Source organism: Delphinapterus leucas, chromosome 16 (genome assembly GCF_059928025.1).
Source record: "Delphinapterus leucas isolate spDelLeu-1000000601 "Yukka" chromosome 16, BTC_Dleu_Yukka2, whole genome shotgun sequence".
NCBI lineage: Eukaryota > Metazoa > Chordata > Mammalia > Artiodactyla > Monodontidae > Delphinapterus > Delphinapterus leucas.
This window is the reverse complement of record NC_143144.1, coordinates 69576955-69591935: the sequence shown is the minus strand read 5'-3', so window position 1 is coordinate 69591935 and position 14981 is coordinate 69576955. Positions and strand designations below refer to the sequence as shown.

At 46.0% G+C, this 14981-nt stretch overlaps 1 protein-coding gene across 1 annotated transcript in view; it reads left to right on the top strand.

The window, feature by feature from the left end:
- The window catches only part of LOC111172649 (guanylate cyclase 2G-like), a 40049-nt gene that overhangs the window by 4194 nt on the left and 20874 nt on the right, over positions 1-14981 (top strand). Inside the window, exons 3-6 of the mRNA XM_089897367.1 lie at positions 4847-4976; positions 7264-7458; positions 13953-14099; positions 14563-14622. Of these exons, the coding sequence (XP_089753493.1) occupies positions 4847-4976; positions 7264-7458; positions 13953-14099; positions 14563-14622 (532 nt within the window). The remainder of the gene's footprint in view (positions 1-4846; positions 4977-7263; positions 7459-13952; positions 14100-14562; positions 14623-14981) is intronic.

The following is a 14981-nucleotide window of genomic DNA, read 5'->3' as shown; positions in this document are numbered from 1 at the left end:
AGCCATATGCATTGAGAAATCAATAAAAAGCAAATTCCTTTCCTGTCCAGGCATCCCATGTCCTCTAAAAAGTGCAAACCTTCATTGTTACATGTCATTCACAGGTGAGGCGCCTGAGGTGAGGAGTCTGACCCAATAGCTGTAGTTCTGACACGCGTACTCTCTGCTCCGGTCAGGAGGTTGGGGGAGGTATTGGGGGGGAGCAGTATACACTCCTTCACTCCTTCCCCTTTCGTAGGGACAAGGGAACCACACATCTCATTTACAACAGTTCGAGAAGACCAGAAGCCAACATTCCAGAGTTTTGTAACACAGCCTGGAAACAGCCAAGATACCTCTCACCATAGGGCTGGCAGCTCTTTGGAAGCAGAAACCAGGTTTCCCCTATTTTTGAAAGCAGGGAAAGCCAGACCTTCTCAGTAGGCCAACTTTACATAGCGCCACTGTGCATTTGTACAGCTCCTCCCAACTTACAAAACACCTCCAAACTAACTCTTAACAAACCTGCGAGGTATAAGTGGGGACAACACCTTTAACACCTTCAGTGGCTGCCAGGAGCCAGGCTCCGTGACAAGGACTTCGTTTGGCCCTCACAGTAAATCTTCCAGGTAGTTATGATTTGTGTGGGTGAAAAGATGGAGGCTCCGAGCAGGTACATTACCTTCCTGAGAAGGTGATGATGACGGTGAGGCCAAGCATTTAAAAAATAATAATTTCAGGCTATTTTGCAAAGCCAGGTGATTCGCAGCTTGTTCCTGAAAAGGAGACCTTTATTCGGGAGCAGAATTGGTGGCAAGGCAGACTTTAGAGCAGGTTGGGAGGTGTGAATCAGTCAGGGAACCAAATATTATTTAAAGGTCTTTGGGGTGTTTCCAGATTCCAGACATCACTGAACCTTCATGAAGTCCCTCTAGAGGAAAGTGGAATTTCTCCTTTCAGTAAAACCTCTGCCCTCAGAATCCAGATGATTCATCTTGTACCTCCGGCTCGTCTGCTCTAGCATGCTTCACTGGATTCAGATTGTGGACTAGCTACTCAACAACGTTCACTGTCGGCATTCCGAGGGAGGGCAGAGAAGGAAGCTGGAGACGAGAAGGGGCGGCACAAGGTGTGTGGAGTAGCTGGGACGGGTGGGGTCCGCTGGACACTTATTTAGGAAGGATCTGAGGCTGTTTTGACTGCTAATCCAAGGCTTTAGAAGTCAGGCGACATGACCCAAGAAGAAAGAGAAGCAGAGTCCTAGAGCTATAGGCTGAATCTCTTCATGTTGACTCAGTAGTGATGAATCAGAATGCCATGTCCTTCCCTAGAGTCAGCTGTACAGCAGGGCAGAGGGTGTGATGGCGCAAAGTGGGCAAAATGAGAGCTGTGATGGACTGACCTTTAGCTTCCCACATGGCAGAGCTGACTTTGAAGTTTAGCCTTCCACTGAGATGTGAAAAGAAAGGGGCAAAGTTCCCTAAACGCTTAACAAGATGCCCTAACCGACCATTCCATACCCACCCTTTCCTTGGTTATCTGATGTTTCAAAAGGCTAATGGCGCTCAAAGTACACCTTACCGAGGAGCAATCTTAGGTTCCCAGGTCAGCTCCATTCTGAAGGCCTTCGAGATGATCGTGAATATTGTCGAGCACTTCCCATGTGGCCCCACTGCGCTGAGCTCTCTGCAATACCCCATTTAACCTCAGAGCAGCCCTATGAAGAAGTTATTGTCATTTTGCAGAAGAGGAAAGGCTGAGAGAGGTCAAGTTTACTTGCCCAAGGCACGTGGCTAACAGTTGGCAGAGTCTTTTTTGAGCTCAGGTCATCCTGAGTCCAGAGCCCAAGTACATGTCTATGATTAAGGATGACTCATCCCATGAACTGCATGCGATATATAAACCCCGTGTGTTTATATATTCCCCTTGGGAACTCTGATTGGTATCTCAAAGAGAATTAAGAGCCATTGCCCTGGAGGAAGGAGAGCCCAATGCCAGCCACGGGAACCTGATGCCCAGGGTGGAACAACAGCTCCCTTTCCCCTCCTCAGAAGGGCTTCCCACCTGCCTGGACATCCTTCCTGACGCTGAGAGCCTTGCTTCCCGCAGTTGAAGGCGGGCTGGGTGGCGGGGGGCAGTGTACCGCATCTTTCAGCTGTGCGATCCCCAGCTCTTTCTGCTTTGTTGTCTGCTGTGCTGGGAGCGGCCACTGTGCTATTCTAGGCCCCCGTGTTAGCCACACGGGAGAAGCTGACCCCACAGCTCAGTGTCTGGAGCAGCTTGTTTTGCTCAACTCGGGCCGCTGACAGTAAACAGCTTGGGCACCTGAGCTCTTGAGGCCACTTGCTCATTCTTTGTGGGAAGGAAGTGCTACTTAAGCATGAGCACTTGATTGACAAGAATGGTGTTTGCACAGATTGCAATAAACAGCTTCCCCCAATCCCAGATACTCCCCCTGTGCCTCCCCTCCCCCAGATAACACTCATAGCACAGATTGCCTTGCAGGCTTGGACCTGAGCTTCCCAACTGGCGAGCCATGGGACACTGGTGGGCCAAGACATACTGATGCCTCAGCCCTCACAGTGCTGGGTGTGCGCACGGCCAGCCCCACCTAGGGCATTCAGTGTGTCGTATAAATACTATTATTCTCAGGGTCACGATGTCAACGAGGTTGCAACGCAGCGACACAGGCAACTTGCACCTTTATCAGCAAGAGCATCCCAAGAACATTTAAGAATCAGATGGAAAGGGTGAAGGTCCTCAGAGAGGCGGCAGCTCTAAATTCCCAGAACTTTCAACAACCCCATAGGAAACATCACTATTTCCCAGCTGGTTAGAAGCGTAGCTCAGAGCAAAGATTTAGACGTACGCTGTCCAATACTGTGACCAGTAGCTACATGTAGCAACTGAGCACTTGAAATGAAGAAAGTCTGCACTAAGACTTGTTTAAGTACAAAACACAAGCCAGGGCTTCCCTGGTGGCGCAGTGGTTGAGAGTCCGACTGCCGATGCAGGGGACACGGGTTCGTGCCCCGGTCCGGGAAGATCCCATGTGCTGCGGAGCGGCTGGGCCCGTGAGCCATGGCTGCTGAGCCTGCGCGTCCGGAACCTGTGCTCCGCAACGGGAGAGGCCACACCAGTGAGAGGCCCGCGTACTGCAAAACAAAACAAAACAAAACAAAAAACAGAAAAAAAGCACATGCCAAATTTTGGAGACTTAGTATGAAGAAAATAACATAAACTCTCAATTTTTAAAATATGGATTACATGTTGAAATGATAATATTTCAGATAAACTAGCTAAGTATTTCTACTTGTTTCTTTTAATCTTCAAATCTGTCTGCCGGGAATTTTAACATTACCTAAGTGGCTCACACTCTATTTTTCATGGACAACACTGATTTAGACCAAAGATCCTCTGTCTTAATGCCTATAGGACACACGTGAAAGGTGGTGTTACCCAGTGTCAGCATGTTATAACTGCTCTGGGTGAACTTGAAAACAATGAGGTCTTTGACCTGTTCCTCTGGGTTCTGTAGCAGTAACAGTTTGTTCCTTTGGGTTTACATACCTCCATTCAACAGAGGTTAAGATCTTCTTGACGGAAGCAATAGTTCCTTATTATAGAGCTGCTACTGTTCACTGACTGTTGTTCTGGGCCAGGCACTACGCTGTGTGAAAACTTGTCCCAGCCACAGCTTCAGTCTCATTCCAAATCCGTGCGCCCCACCCTTCTGCTACGCTGCCTCTTACAGGGGAGTGTGGGAGAAATTTCAGACAGGAGCATCAGTACTTTGGGGGTGCCACGCTCACACCTCCCCCCTTGCCAAGCCTTTAAGGACATTGTCCTCTGCTTTGCAGCCTCGGTTCCCTGGGCTCGCAACATGGGGGAACATCACTGAGTGCCTGGCTAGGGAGCAATTTGGGAGCTTTTAACACGAGCAGAGCGGAAACGCCAGGAAGTGGGAGGGTACTGGTCTCTGTAGACCAGAAGCTGAAAAGGGTGGAGGAGCCAGAGGGACATCCTGCCTGGCTTTATATAGCTACGCACCAGAGAGACGCCACCAGATGACAAGCCTGGTGCTACCCAGGTCTCCTATTGGCTTGGATGGAGAAGCATGTCCTTTTAATGGGTCAAAAGTGTATAAGCCCCAGAGGAAGATGCATTAAGGCAAGGACACATTCTTTATTTGCTCAGTGTTTGGACACTGTGACAACAAAGGTGTTCTTGGAACACTTAAAATTTTATGGAAAGTCATTCCATCACTGCTAAATATTTAGTATCTTGATTACTGAGCAGATAGCTGCCCCTCCTCCCTACTAGTTTCTAGAAGGTTTTGCTCTTCATGCTAAGACTAATTAGGGGTTGGGGACAGTAATCTGGGAGGCAGAATCAAAAAACACAGAATAAATCTTCAGATCGGAAATCTGGCATTTAGGCTGGATCAATCTGCTGAACTTCCGATTAGATCTGTAGCCAGAAGAAAACTTGAAAGTATTGATTAGAAGCTCCAGGTTGTCAAAAGCAACTACTCAGGCATCAAAAACCCATTCCTGGTAAAAATGGGCACGAGAAAGAGCAACACATTACAGGCCAGAGGAAGAGTCTATTTCAGTAGCACAGGACGAATAGCGAGAGTTTGAAGTACAGATGAGACAGGCAGCGTCCCCAGGAGGGAGGATTCTCCTCCCTCACATCAACCTTTTCAGAAACAATCAGCATGTCCTCATCAGAAAGCCAAGGCCGGTGCCCCATCCTCGGCTTTCTGGGAGTAGTCTGCGCACAGTTACCTAAAGGAGTGGCTTTTGGATTCAAGGAATTGCCTTTTGTTGCAGATCTAAGAAACACAATCTCCCCTTTACGCAAGTTCAACCTTTACTCCGCTCTCCTACGGCTCTTTAGACATTTACTTACCAGGAGATTCTTTTTACTTGACTGCATCACAACTATTGGCAAGTGCTGAGGACATAAGAGGGAAGTTTGAAGTTCGTACCCCGGTAGGTAATAGCCACTTTTGACTTGCGCTTACTTGTAGGATGGTTGGTACAAGGTATGCTAGACCTTCAGGAATGCTCCCTTTAGGAACCTGTAAGCAAGACCTGGAAAGAAACTGCAGCCATCACCGAGCATGGAGTACTTGGTTAGTTATGAATCCACCAGGGTCCTAGGGTTTTAGGGCAAGAAGCTGGTAAGGTCAGAAGTCTCAGCCCTCTGCCATTCCCTCTGCCCACTTCACAGATCAGAAAACGGAGGCTCAGATGCAGTCTTATAGACTCTGGAAGCCTGAGGGTGTTGCCTCTTCCCAGAACACACCGTGACGGGGGAGGAAGAGTGAGGGCAGAAGTGATGGCTGCCTCTCCCTTGGTCTTTCCCTCCAGGTGGGAAGCTCCAGCCTGACTTTATTGTATTCCAAGTGAGCCAAACACCTGTTTCTCTTGCTCACCTTCTGGAGAAGTTCCAACCCACATCATTTCAAACCTTTCCGTTTTCTCTAAACCTGATGAGTCCACAGATTTACAAATTGAAGGGAGGGAGGGGCAAACGGGAGGGGAGGAAGGACAGGTAGAAAAAAGCTAGTCCCATCACCCTGGATACAGCTAATCTCATCTGGTTTTGTATGCTGGACAGCTGGCCCTATATCTGATTTATGGCCCCGCTGGTCAGCAGTGAGGACCCTATAAATTAGGAAAAGAGAATCCTCCCTCTGTAATAATCTTTTCAGGAAACAGAGATGAGGTAACATATCTAGGAATCAAAATGCTAACATAGGGAACCAAGCTCTGCATCTCTGGGGGCCAAGCACAGATTACTTTTGTTCCAAAACATGGTGGAATAAAACAACATGGCCTCCCCCATCTACCACCACTGGTAACTTGCAGGCATAAGAATCTCCTAGAAGAGAGCAGGGCTGGAGAAGCAAAGTGGAGAACAGTGTGCCCCCTCCAGCAGCCACAGTCCCTACCAATCTCGCTGGTTTTAACCTCAGGCCTTGCCACTCCTGCCAATCAAGCACTTCGTACAAAGTGGGTGGGCCTGTTACCATGGCAATGGTTTCCAGACGATGATCGCCATTACCTAGGCCACCTGCATCTCTGTCTCCCTCTCCCTGTGAGGGCAGTGGAGACTTGGAAGGGGCTTAGTTCAGCAGAGAATGAGCCAAGTGCATAGAAGTGTGAGGGTCCAGACCAACGTGACGTGCTCCTGACCCAGGAATTCAGACAGCGTGAGTTTAACTCCCTGTGATTTCACTCTGCAAATACAAGTCTGTAGGGTTTATTTTCAATTAAAACATTCACTTTTCTTCCTTATTGCGAAGACATGAAGATAAAAATATGAGAATTAAGCAGAGAAGAAAAAACACCCATAACTCCTATCGCCCAGAGTTTTTATTCGTTTGGTGTGTATAATGTTTGTTATGCAACTTTATGTGCTTTTTAAAAACACAACAAAAAATGGAATACTATTCATGTCGTTTGAAAGTGTGCCTCCTCCCTTAATAATTGTGACTATTTTTCTAAGCCAGTACGTGCACATTTAATATATCATTTTTAATGACTACCCTCCTCAGTCACATGGATTCACTCCACGTTACTCATCTAGGCCCCTACTATTGAACATGGGGGTTGTGCCTAGTTTTTGAAAAAAATTAGAGAGGGAAAAATAGAGAGGGAAAGTAACGTGTCCTAGGTTACACCACTAATACGCGATGGAGTCAGAATTCCAGCCTAGGCCATCTGTCTACACTTGAGTGGTTCCCATGATTCTTATTTTACTAGTGGAGAGGGATCTGGGGGGTGGAGAGGGAGTGGGGGTTATGTGGCTTGCCAAGGACCATGGAGTTTGACAGTGGTGCCACTGGATCAATTACCAGGGCCTTGCTGGCTCCCTGTCCCAGCCTCCTTCCACAGATTTCTGCTTATAGATGTGTTAGGACAGACTCTGGAAAGGGAAGGTTTCGGTTAGTTAACAGCACTGAAGAGAAAGCAAGCTGTGGTCCTCAGGGAACTGCGCACTATCATTTAAGCTCTGGGCACAGGTGGTCAGGAGGCTAAGCCTCTCAGGGTTCTGCAGTGATCCAGGTGTTAGACTCCATCCATGGCTCCCAGGACAGGTGCTGAGGCCCCACTCGGATCTGGGCCCTGTTTGGGGGTTGAATGCCAAGCTGGCCACCCAACCTTAGTTCTGATGCTCTTTGTCAGTGTCCTGGTGATGTGGCTTGAGGCTGCTAAACTCACTGGGGGGTTCCAGGCCCCCTGGAACATCTCTCATCCATTCAATGTGCAGAGGCTGGGTGCCAGACTCCAGATTGCCATGGACAAGATCAACTCTGAGCTGGCAGACTTTGGAAGTTTCAGCTGGGAGTTTACTTACACCAACTCAACCTGCAGCGCCAAGGAGTCTCTTGCTCTTTTCATCAACCAGGTCCAGAAAGAAGAAATTTCTGCCCTGTTTGGACCAGCATGCCCAGAAGCAGCAGAGGTAGAGTATACAGCCTTCTAAGAAACTCTGAGTTTCCATTGGAAAGGGTGGTCTTAAAGATGATGGTATAGACTTGAATAATCTCTTGACTTGGATGACATTATTATAAATAATAACTGTATAAGTGTTGTGTACCATTTCTTTGAGATGTAATTGGACCATGAAATTAGAACAATGAATACTCTCTTTAAAGAAAGCCTCTCAAATCAATAGTTGTTAGTTCGCCCACTAACTTGATGTTGACTAACAAACTTGTTGATTGCTTGGCCTTGGTGCTGTTGGATACGGACTCATCATTCACTCTAACATTGCCAGCCACGTGGCTCAGAAAAATTAAGAAGAAATTGAATGCTTGGCTTTAAATAGAAAAATAACATCTGTTTGTGTAGGTTTCCCTTTGGCATGTATAATAAATTATTCCGTGATGGGAAAGAAAGAGGGAAAGGATGAAGTATGACAGATTGCCATAAGCTAAGGCAAGAAAATGAGAGATGTGAATGATTTGTGTTTGTTTAGCTAATGAGATTAGCTTTGTTGATGTCCTTGGGTATCTTGTGCTCTGAGAGGTATAGATGCAAAGGCTGAATAGATGAGGCAGCACAGTTCTCACGGTCAAAAATACCGCAGTACTATCATTAGTGGGTGCTACAGAGTTAAGATTTGAATTTGAACCTGTGTCTCCTAGAATTCCCCATTTGACACATTCCCCATTTGATTAACAAGGCCTACCCATTCTTCAAAGTCAAGCTCAAATGCCACAGAGCGTTTCTTTATCCCTCTACCCTCATCGTTCCCATCTCTAATTCCCAAATCAGAAGTAATTTCTTACTTCTGTAAGCTCCTCTAAATCTATTGTCTATAAATATTGAAGGGCATATTTAACTCTACAGCTGTTTTTACACGTCTTAACTCCTGTAATAGTTGATCACAAGATCTTTTTAAGAGGAAGGTCTCTGAAGTTCCCTGTAAATAGCAGGCTCCTAGTGGAAAATGAATAAGGAACAAATTAAGAAAAAGTGAGTAGTACCTATGAGTGTGCACTCTGTAACCACACTACCTGAATTCCAAGCCTGCTCCACGATTTGCTAGTTTTGGAACTTATTAATACATTTCTGTGCCCCGATGTTTTCATCTCTAAGATGAGATGATAATACCTACCTGATAGAAAATATAAGAATTGAGATAATATATGTAAGCTCTTAGTCGAGTGCTTGGCACGTAGTAATCACTAAATAAATGCTGGCTATTGTTACTCTTGTGCTCTGAGGCTTTGCATCCTTAAGTTGGATCCAAGACGTTATCATCGATATTCCAAAAGAGAGGGGAAGTATGACCCACAGACTCACTGAATCCAAGGCTTATGCAGATATTCTACAATGGGGTTGGAGTGTAGCAAAACTCAGTTATGGAAAGACATCCCTTTGGTTACTTCCAAGGTTATTGGTTTGCTGGCTTCCCCATGTTTGACTTTGTTGGACAAACAGCAAAACTGGAGAACAACTTCTTGTATGACACCTATGTGAAACCTGTGCCACGCATGCACAGGGTTGGTGATGTGCTCCAGAAAAGCCTCCAGTACCTGGGCTGGAAACACACTGGGATGTTTGGAGGTCACTCTGGGACCTCCTCCTGAGATGGAGTGGATGAGTTGTGGAGGGTTGTAGGGAATGAACTCAAATCCCATTTCACCATCCCCGCCAGCATGAAATACACCAACAACAATCCAGCCTTCCTTCAAGAGAATCTTAGGAGCCTGTCATTGATTTCCAGGGCTAAGTAGGAAAGAATCTTCTGTTGCTTATGTTTAGAGGGGCAAATAGAAAAAAATGATTGAAAAAAAAAAACTAAGAATTTTTCATTTTTCTATGAGGGTAAAAAGCAGATGAAAACAGAGTATAAAATTAAGGATACATAAAAGCATTACCAACCAACAAAAACTTTTTTTTTGTCTAGAGTGAAATCTTCGAGCTATAGTGTCATGATGTACAGAGTAATTTCTGGAAGCACCTGCTAGGTGGGCTGGGTCTTGGACTTGGATGTTCGTTCAGAGAATGGGCTCTGGAGACAGACATCCCTAGGTTTGAAACCCGCCTCTGACACTTTCTAGCTGTGTGTTCTTGAGCAAGTAGCTTAACCTCTCTGTGCCTCAGGTACCTTATCTGTAAAACAAAGACAATCATCTTACCTACCTCATAGAACGGTGAGGATTAAATAAGATCATGCCTGTAAAGTGCTGGACATAGTAACTGATCAACACGCCATAGTGAATATTGTTGTGGTGGTGCCTCTAAGGCTCTACTTTCTAGCAAGAATTAGTAGCGGACTCCTTTCTCTTCTTCCAATAAACCAAGCTCCTTCTGGCTTTGGGACTTTGGGACTTGGTATCCCTTGGCCTGGAGTTCCACTGCAATCCCACCTCATCCCACCCAGCGTTCTTTCCATAGGTAGCTTGCTCTCATCCTTCCAGACTCAGCCCAGAGCCCATCCCATCTCCTCTGAGGGGCCTTTCCCAACTACTTGACATGGAGCAATTCCCCCTCCCCACATTAGTATCACAGCATTCTTTTCCCCCTTCATTCATCAGAATCTTGAACGATCTCTCTAATCTCTTCACTTGTATATCGTCTGTCTTAATGTCAGCTCCCTGAGAACAAGGACCTTCTCTTTTGCTCACTGTTGTATCCTATGCTTAGTGCATTGCCTGGCACCTAGCTCGAGCTCAGGTAAATAGATTAAAGTTTATCTCATTTAAAAAATAAGTCACTAAGGACTTCCCTGGTGGCGCAGCAGTTAAGAACCCACCTGCCAATGCAGGGGACACAGGTTCAAGCCCTGGTCTGGGAAGATGCCACATGCCACGGAGCAACTCAGCCCATGCGCCACAACTACTGAGCCTGCGCTCTAGAGTCTGTGAGCCACAACTACTGAGCCCAAGTGCGCCACAACTACTGAAGCCCGTGCGCCTAGAGCCCCTGCTCCACAACAAGAGAAGCCACTGCAATGAGAAGCCCGCGCACCACAACGAAGAGTAGCCCCTGCTCACCGCAACTAGAGAAAAGCCCCAGAGCAGCAACGAAGACCCAGTGCAGCCAAAATTTAATAAATAAATTTATTAAAAATAAATAAATAAATCACTAAAATAGATAACCAACAAGGACCTATTGTATAGCACAGGGAACTATACTCAGTATTTTTAACAACCTATAAGGGAAAAGAATCTGAAAAAGAATATATATATGTGTGTGTGTATATATATATATATATATATATATGTATATCTATATCTGAATCACTTTGCTGTACACCTGAAACTAACACAACACTGTAAATCTATCATACCTCAATTAAAAAGAAAAATTCTGAAGCAAAAAAAAAGCATGCTCCAATTTAAAAATAAATACATAACAATAAATCAATATTTCATTTTTGTTCCCTCAAAAAGCATGCTGATGTGTTTGGATGGAAGAAAAATACCATGGCCTACTCCTTTTTCCCCCACCCCATCTCAGACAGTCTCAATGCTCCTGGTTCTAGGTCCTCCGTCAACGCAACCTACCTGATGATGAGTCACAAGCCAGATCTATTGCTCTGAGTCAGTTAAACGAAGAAACTAGAGCACAGAAGTGGTCTCAAACTTTCTCGATTCGTGCTTTGGGAGAGAGCTGCAGCGAAGACCTTAGTTCCGCAAGACGAAAGCTGCCAGTTTGTATGCTACCGGCATGGTTAAAGAAGGACACGCTCCGGGAACAGTTTAGACCTTCCTATTTCCTAAAGCATGCTCAAGAAAAGACAAAGTTCATGTCTCATTTCTAGTGGTTTTAGGCTAGACTTTAAAACGTGTATATCTGTGTGTGTGTGTATGTACACATGTGCAACTGGCTGGCTGTCTTCTCTTACAGTTCTTATCTTAATCTGTAACTCAGAAGATGCAAAACTTATCCTGCCGGCTGCAGAGAACCTGGGACTCCACACAGGAGAATTCGTCTTTATCATTCGCAGCAGCTGGAGGCGGGTGCTGATGAGACTCAACGGCTCCCGCAGGAAGAGGTAACAAGCATGCAGCACTTGCTACGTGCCAGATGCATTAGCTCACTGAATACTCAACCCTAGGAGGCAGCTACTCTTGTGTCCTCAACTTAAGATCAAGAGACTGAGACTGAATTGAAAGAACCTACCCAGAGTTCGTTTGCACAGTTCCTGGGACGGGGACCCGGGCCTTGAACCAGGCTGCTGGTTCTGGAGCCTGGTCCTCTGTAGTCTACATCAGCAAACACCAGCTGAGGAAAAACCGTCACTCCTCCCGGGTGGCTGAGACCTCCCCAAAGGCTCTCAAACTCAGTGGCTTTCACTTTCTTTTCTTCCGTGGTCACCTGTGTTTGAGCCCCAACAATGACCTGGAGAAACCAACACTCTGGTCTAATGAGGCAATCTGTAGGTGGTTTGGTTCCTTTGGTAACGATAGGGATGGCTGACATGTACCACGTACCTCCCATGAGTACCGAGTTATACATTATACCTGCATCGGTGCACTAGATTTTCCCAACAGCCCCGTGAGGCAGATAGAGAGTCCATGCATTGTTTACATGCATCATTGCATTCAATATTTCCAACAGCCTTATAAGGTACAGATTATTAGCATTCCAACTCACAGATGAAAAAATTGAGGCTTAGAGAAATAGGGTAACTTATCCAAGATCTTGGACCTCCTAAGCTGGTCTTTTGGACTCTGGGACTGAGCCCTTGACCCCAACATCTCTGCCTTGTGGAGTGTGTACTGAGTGCCAGGCCCCACTGTGAGCACTTGATAAACTAACACTCATTTCAGCTCACACCACCCTAAGGGGAGATACTTTCATTTTCCTCATTTTACAGATGAGAAAACCGAGGTCTTGAGAGGTGAAATAACTTAACCAAGGCCACACGACTAGTATGAGGGAGACCTAGTAGTCAAACCAGGTAGGCTGGCCTCAGTGTCTGTACATTTAACCACCACACAACACCAACAGGCTTCTAAAATAAAGCCCCTTGTATTGATATTTAGCTATGGACACACTGTGTAATTTTTCCAGCAGTTTTCTCTTTCTAAAATGAGCTTGTTTTATATGATCATAAGAAGTTGAAATGGGGCGAAACGGAGTACAGGAAGATGCATAATAATGCTCCAGGTTTCTTTTATCTTTTTATCATTAAGTATTTCAGATTGCCAAAAGTGTCTCAGGTTTCGTTGGGCAGCCAGTTGGAATTCTAATCGTAAGCCAAGCTTTCCAGAACCTCCTCCTACCTTCCCTTTGCATTGCCATCCACCCCCTTTCTCTTTACTTGTCCTCTCACCTCTGCCTGCAGACAGACGAGAAGGGGAGAGGATGCACCAAGTCTCAGGATCAGCAGGGAAGCCCTGCCAACCCCCTCGTCACGTTCTCCCCAAACCTTGATAATCAAATTCCAATTGGCTGGAAATGCAGAAAGAATATAGGACTAAAAATAGACCACACGACGTCCATGAAAGTGAATTCATGCTGCTTTAAAAAAAGAATAGCATAAATCCATTCCCTAAAAGTCTTCCCAATATAGGCTGAAGTTGGCAAAAATCAAGTTGCAGAATACCATTATAGCATGATACTATTTATGTAAAATGCACATACGCTCACACACACTTCTGTACACGTCTAGAACATTCGGATACCTCTCAGAGGAGACAAGAGGGAGCTGTAGGGAAATTGGGGAAGATCTTACCGTCTTTCACATATATACACACAATGAGTGGGTGTTACTTTCATAATAATAATAATAATAATAATAATGTAGGTAATAATGATAATAACAAATGACTTAAGCCACAAGCAGAAATTTGAGAATCGACAGTTGTAAGTTTCTCAAGTTTTTGCTGCCCATTGTTAAAAGGTAAGCTTTCTGCATACTAGTTGCTCGATGCCCCAAGTAATCTTTTCTTATTTATTGATTGATTTTTTTGGCTTCCTTCCCACTGCTTCGAAGCTAACTAGAAAACATAAACTTTACATGGCAAGTCTTCCAGAGCCATTGTGTTTCCAAGGATTAGAATAAAAATTCACATTTGATGTTGGGGACTCCCTGGTGGCGCAGTGGTTAAGAATCTGCCTGCCATTGCTGGGGTCATGGGTTCGATCCCTGGTCCAGGAAGATCCCACATGCCGCGGAACAACTAAGCCCAGGCGCCACAACTACTGAAGCCCGCGGGCCTAGAGCCCGTGCTCCACAACAAGAGAAGCCACCGCAACGAGAAGCCCGTGCACAGCAACGAAGAGTAGCCCCTGCTCATGGCAACTAGAGGAAGCCGGCACGTGGCAATGAAGACCCAACGTAGCCAAAAATAAATAAATAAATAAAGTTGATGTTGACTATTGCTTAGGGTATTTCCTACAGAATGGCTACATTTATTTCTTTATTTTTCAGGACAGTTTTTGGAAGGAGGTATTGACAAACCAGAAGGTAATGCACTTTCCCTCGTTCTACAGGTCAGTGATTCTCAGCCCTCAGCTCCTCGCGAGAAGGCCCTGGAGATGAAGGCTTCCGAGAGCTGGCCCTCCGAAGGCTGTGGGGGCCGCCCTTCCACGGCCCCCTCCACATGCTGGAGCAGGTCTGATGGGCGTCTTCCTACACAGGTCCCTCCTCCCTTCCTTGAGAATATCTGTGTTTCGCCACTCCCCAGGCTCCTAACACAGACACAGACACACACACACACACACACATGCATGCACACACACACACTTCTTCATCTTCCACAGCCCCAAATCAACAGTGGCCCGATGAGATCTTGTGAAATCTGCACCCCAGGTCCACACGGAGGACAGAGGTTACTAGATGAGTGATCGGTTGGCCTTTGGAGTCAGAGTCCTGGACTTCCATCCTAATTCTGCTATTTACTACCTACGGGACATTGAGGTGAATTGTTTAACCTCCCTACACCTCAGTCTCTTCACCCAAAAATGGGACTGATAATGACATCTGCCTTCCAGACTGTGGTCTTGAGTATCTAATGACATAGTACATGGAAGTACTATGAACAGATAGTTCAGAACAGATACCAGTGGGCGCTCAGACCATGACAGTCTCCTTTCCCAGCAGGATGCCATGACCAGGAACCAGAATGGAGTAGTCAGAGATGTGGAGCTAGGGCAGGTCAAGGCAAGCAGATGTTCTGAGAAGGCAGCCGGGAGAGAGCCTATCAGCCAGTGGTAGTTCCAGTATGTGTGGGATGATGGGGCAAAATGTCTGATTAACTAGACCATAGGCCAGATCTGGAGCTCCTGCCACAGCAGGGCCAAGCTGAGCCTGAAGGCGAAGAGGAGCTACTGATGACAAGGGTTCCATTAGGAATGAGGCAGCTGACTGTGGATCCCAACACACAAGGAAAGATGGTGGATCAATGAATATTTGGGGAGTCATCTCCTAAGTGTCAGCTCTGTACCTGGTTCTATGGGGAGAACAGTGCCTAGCGCCTAGTAGGCACATGCATTTTTGTTGACTAAATGAAGTATTGAAGA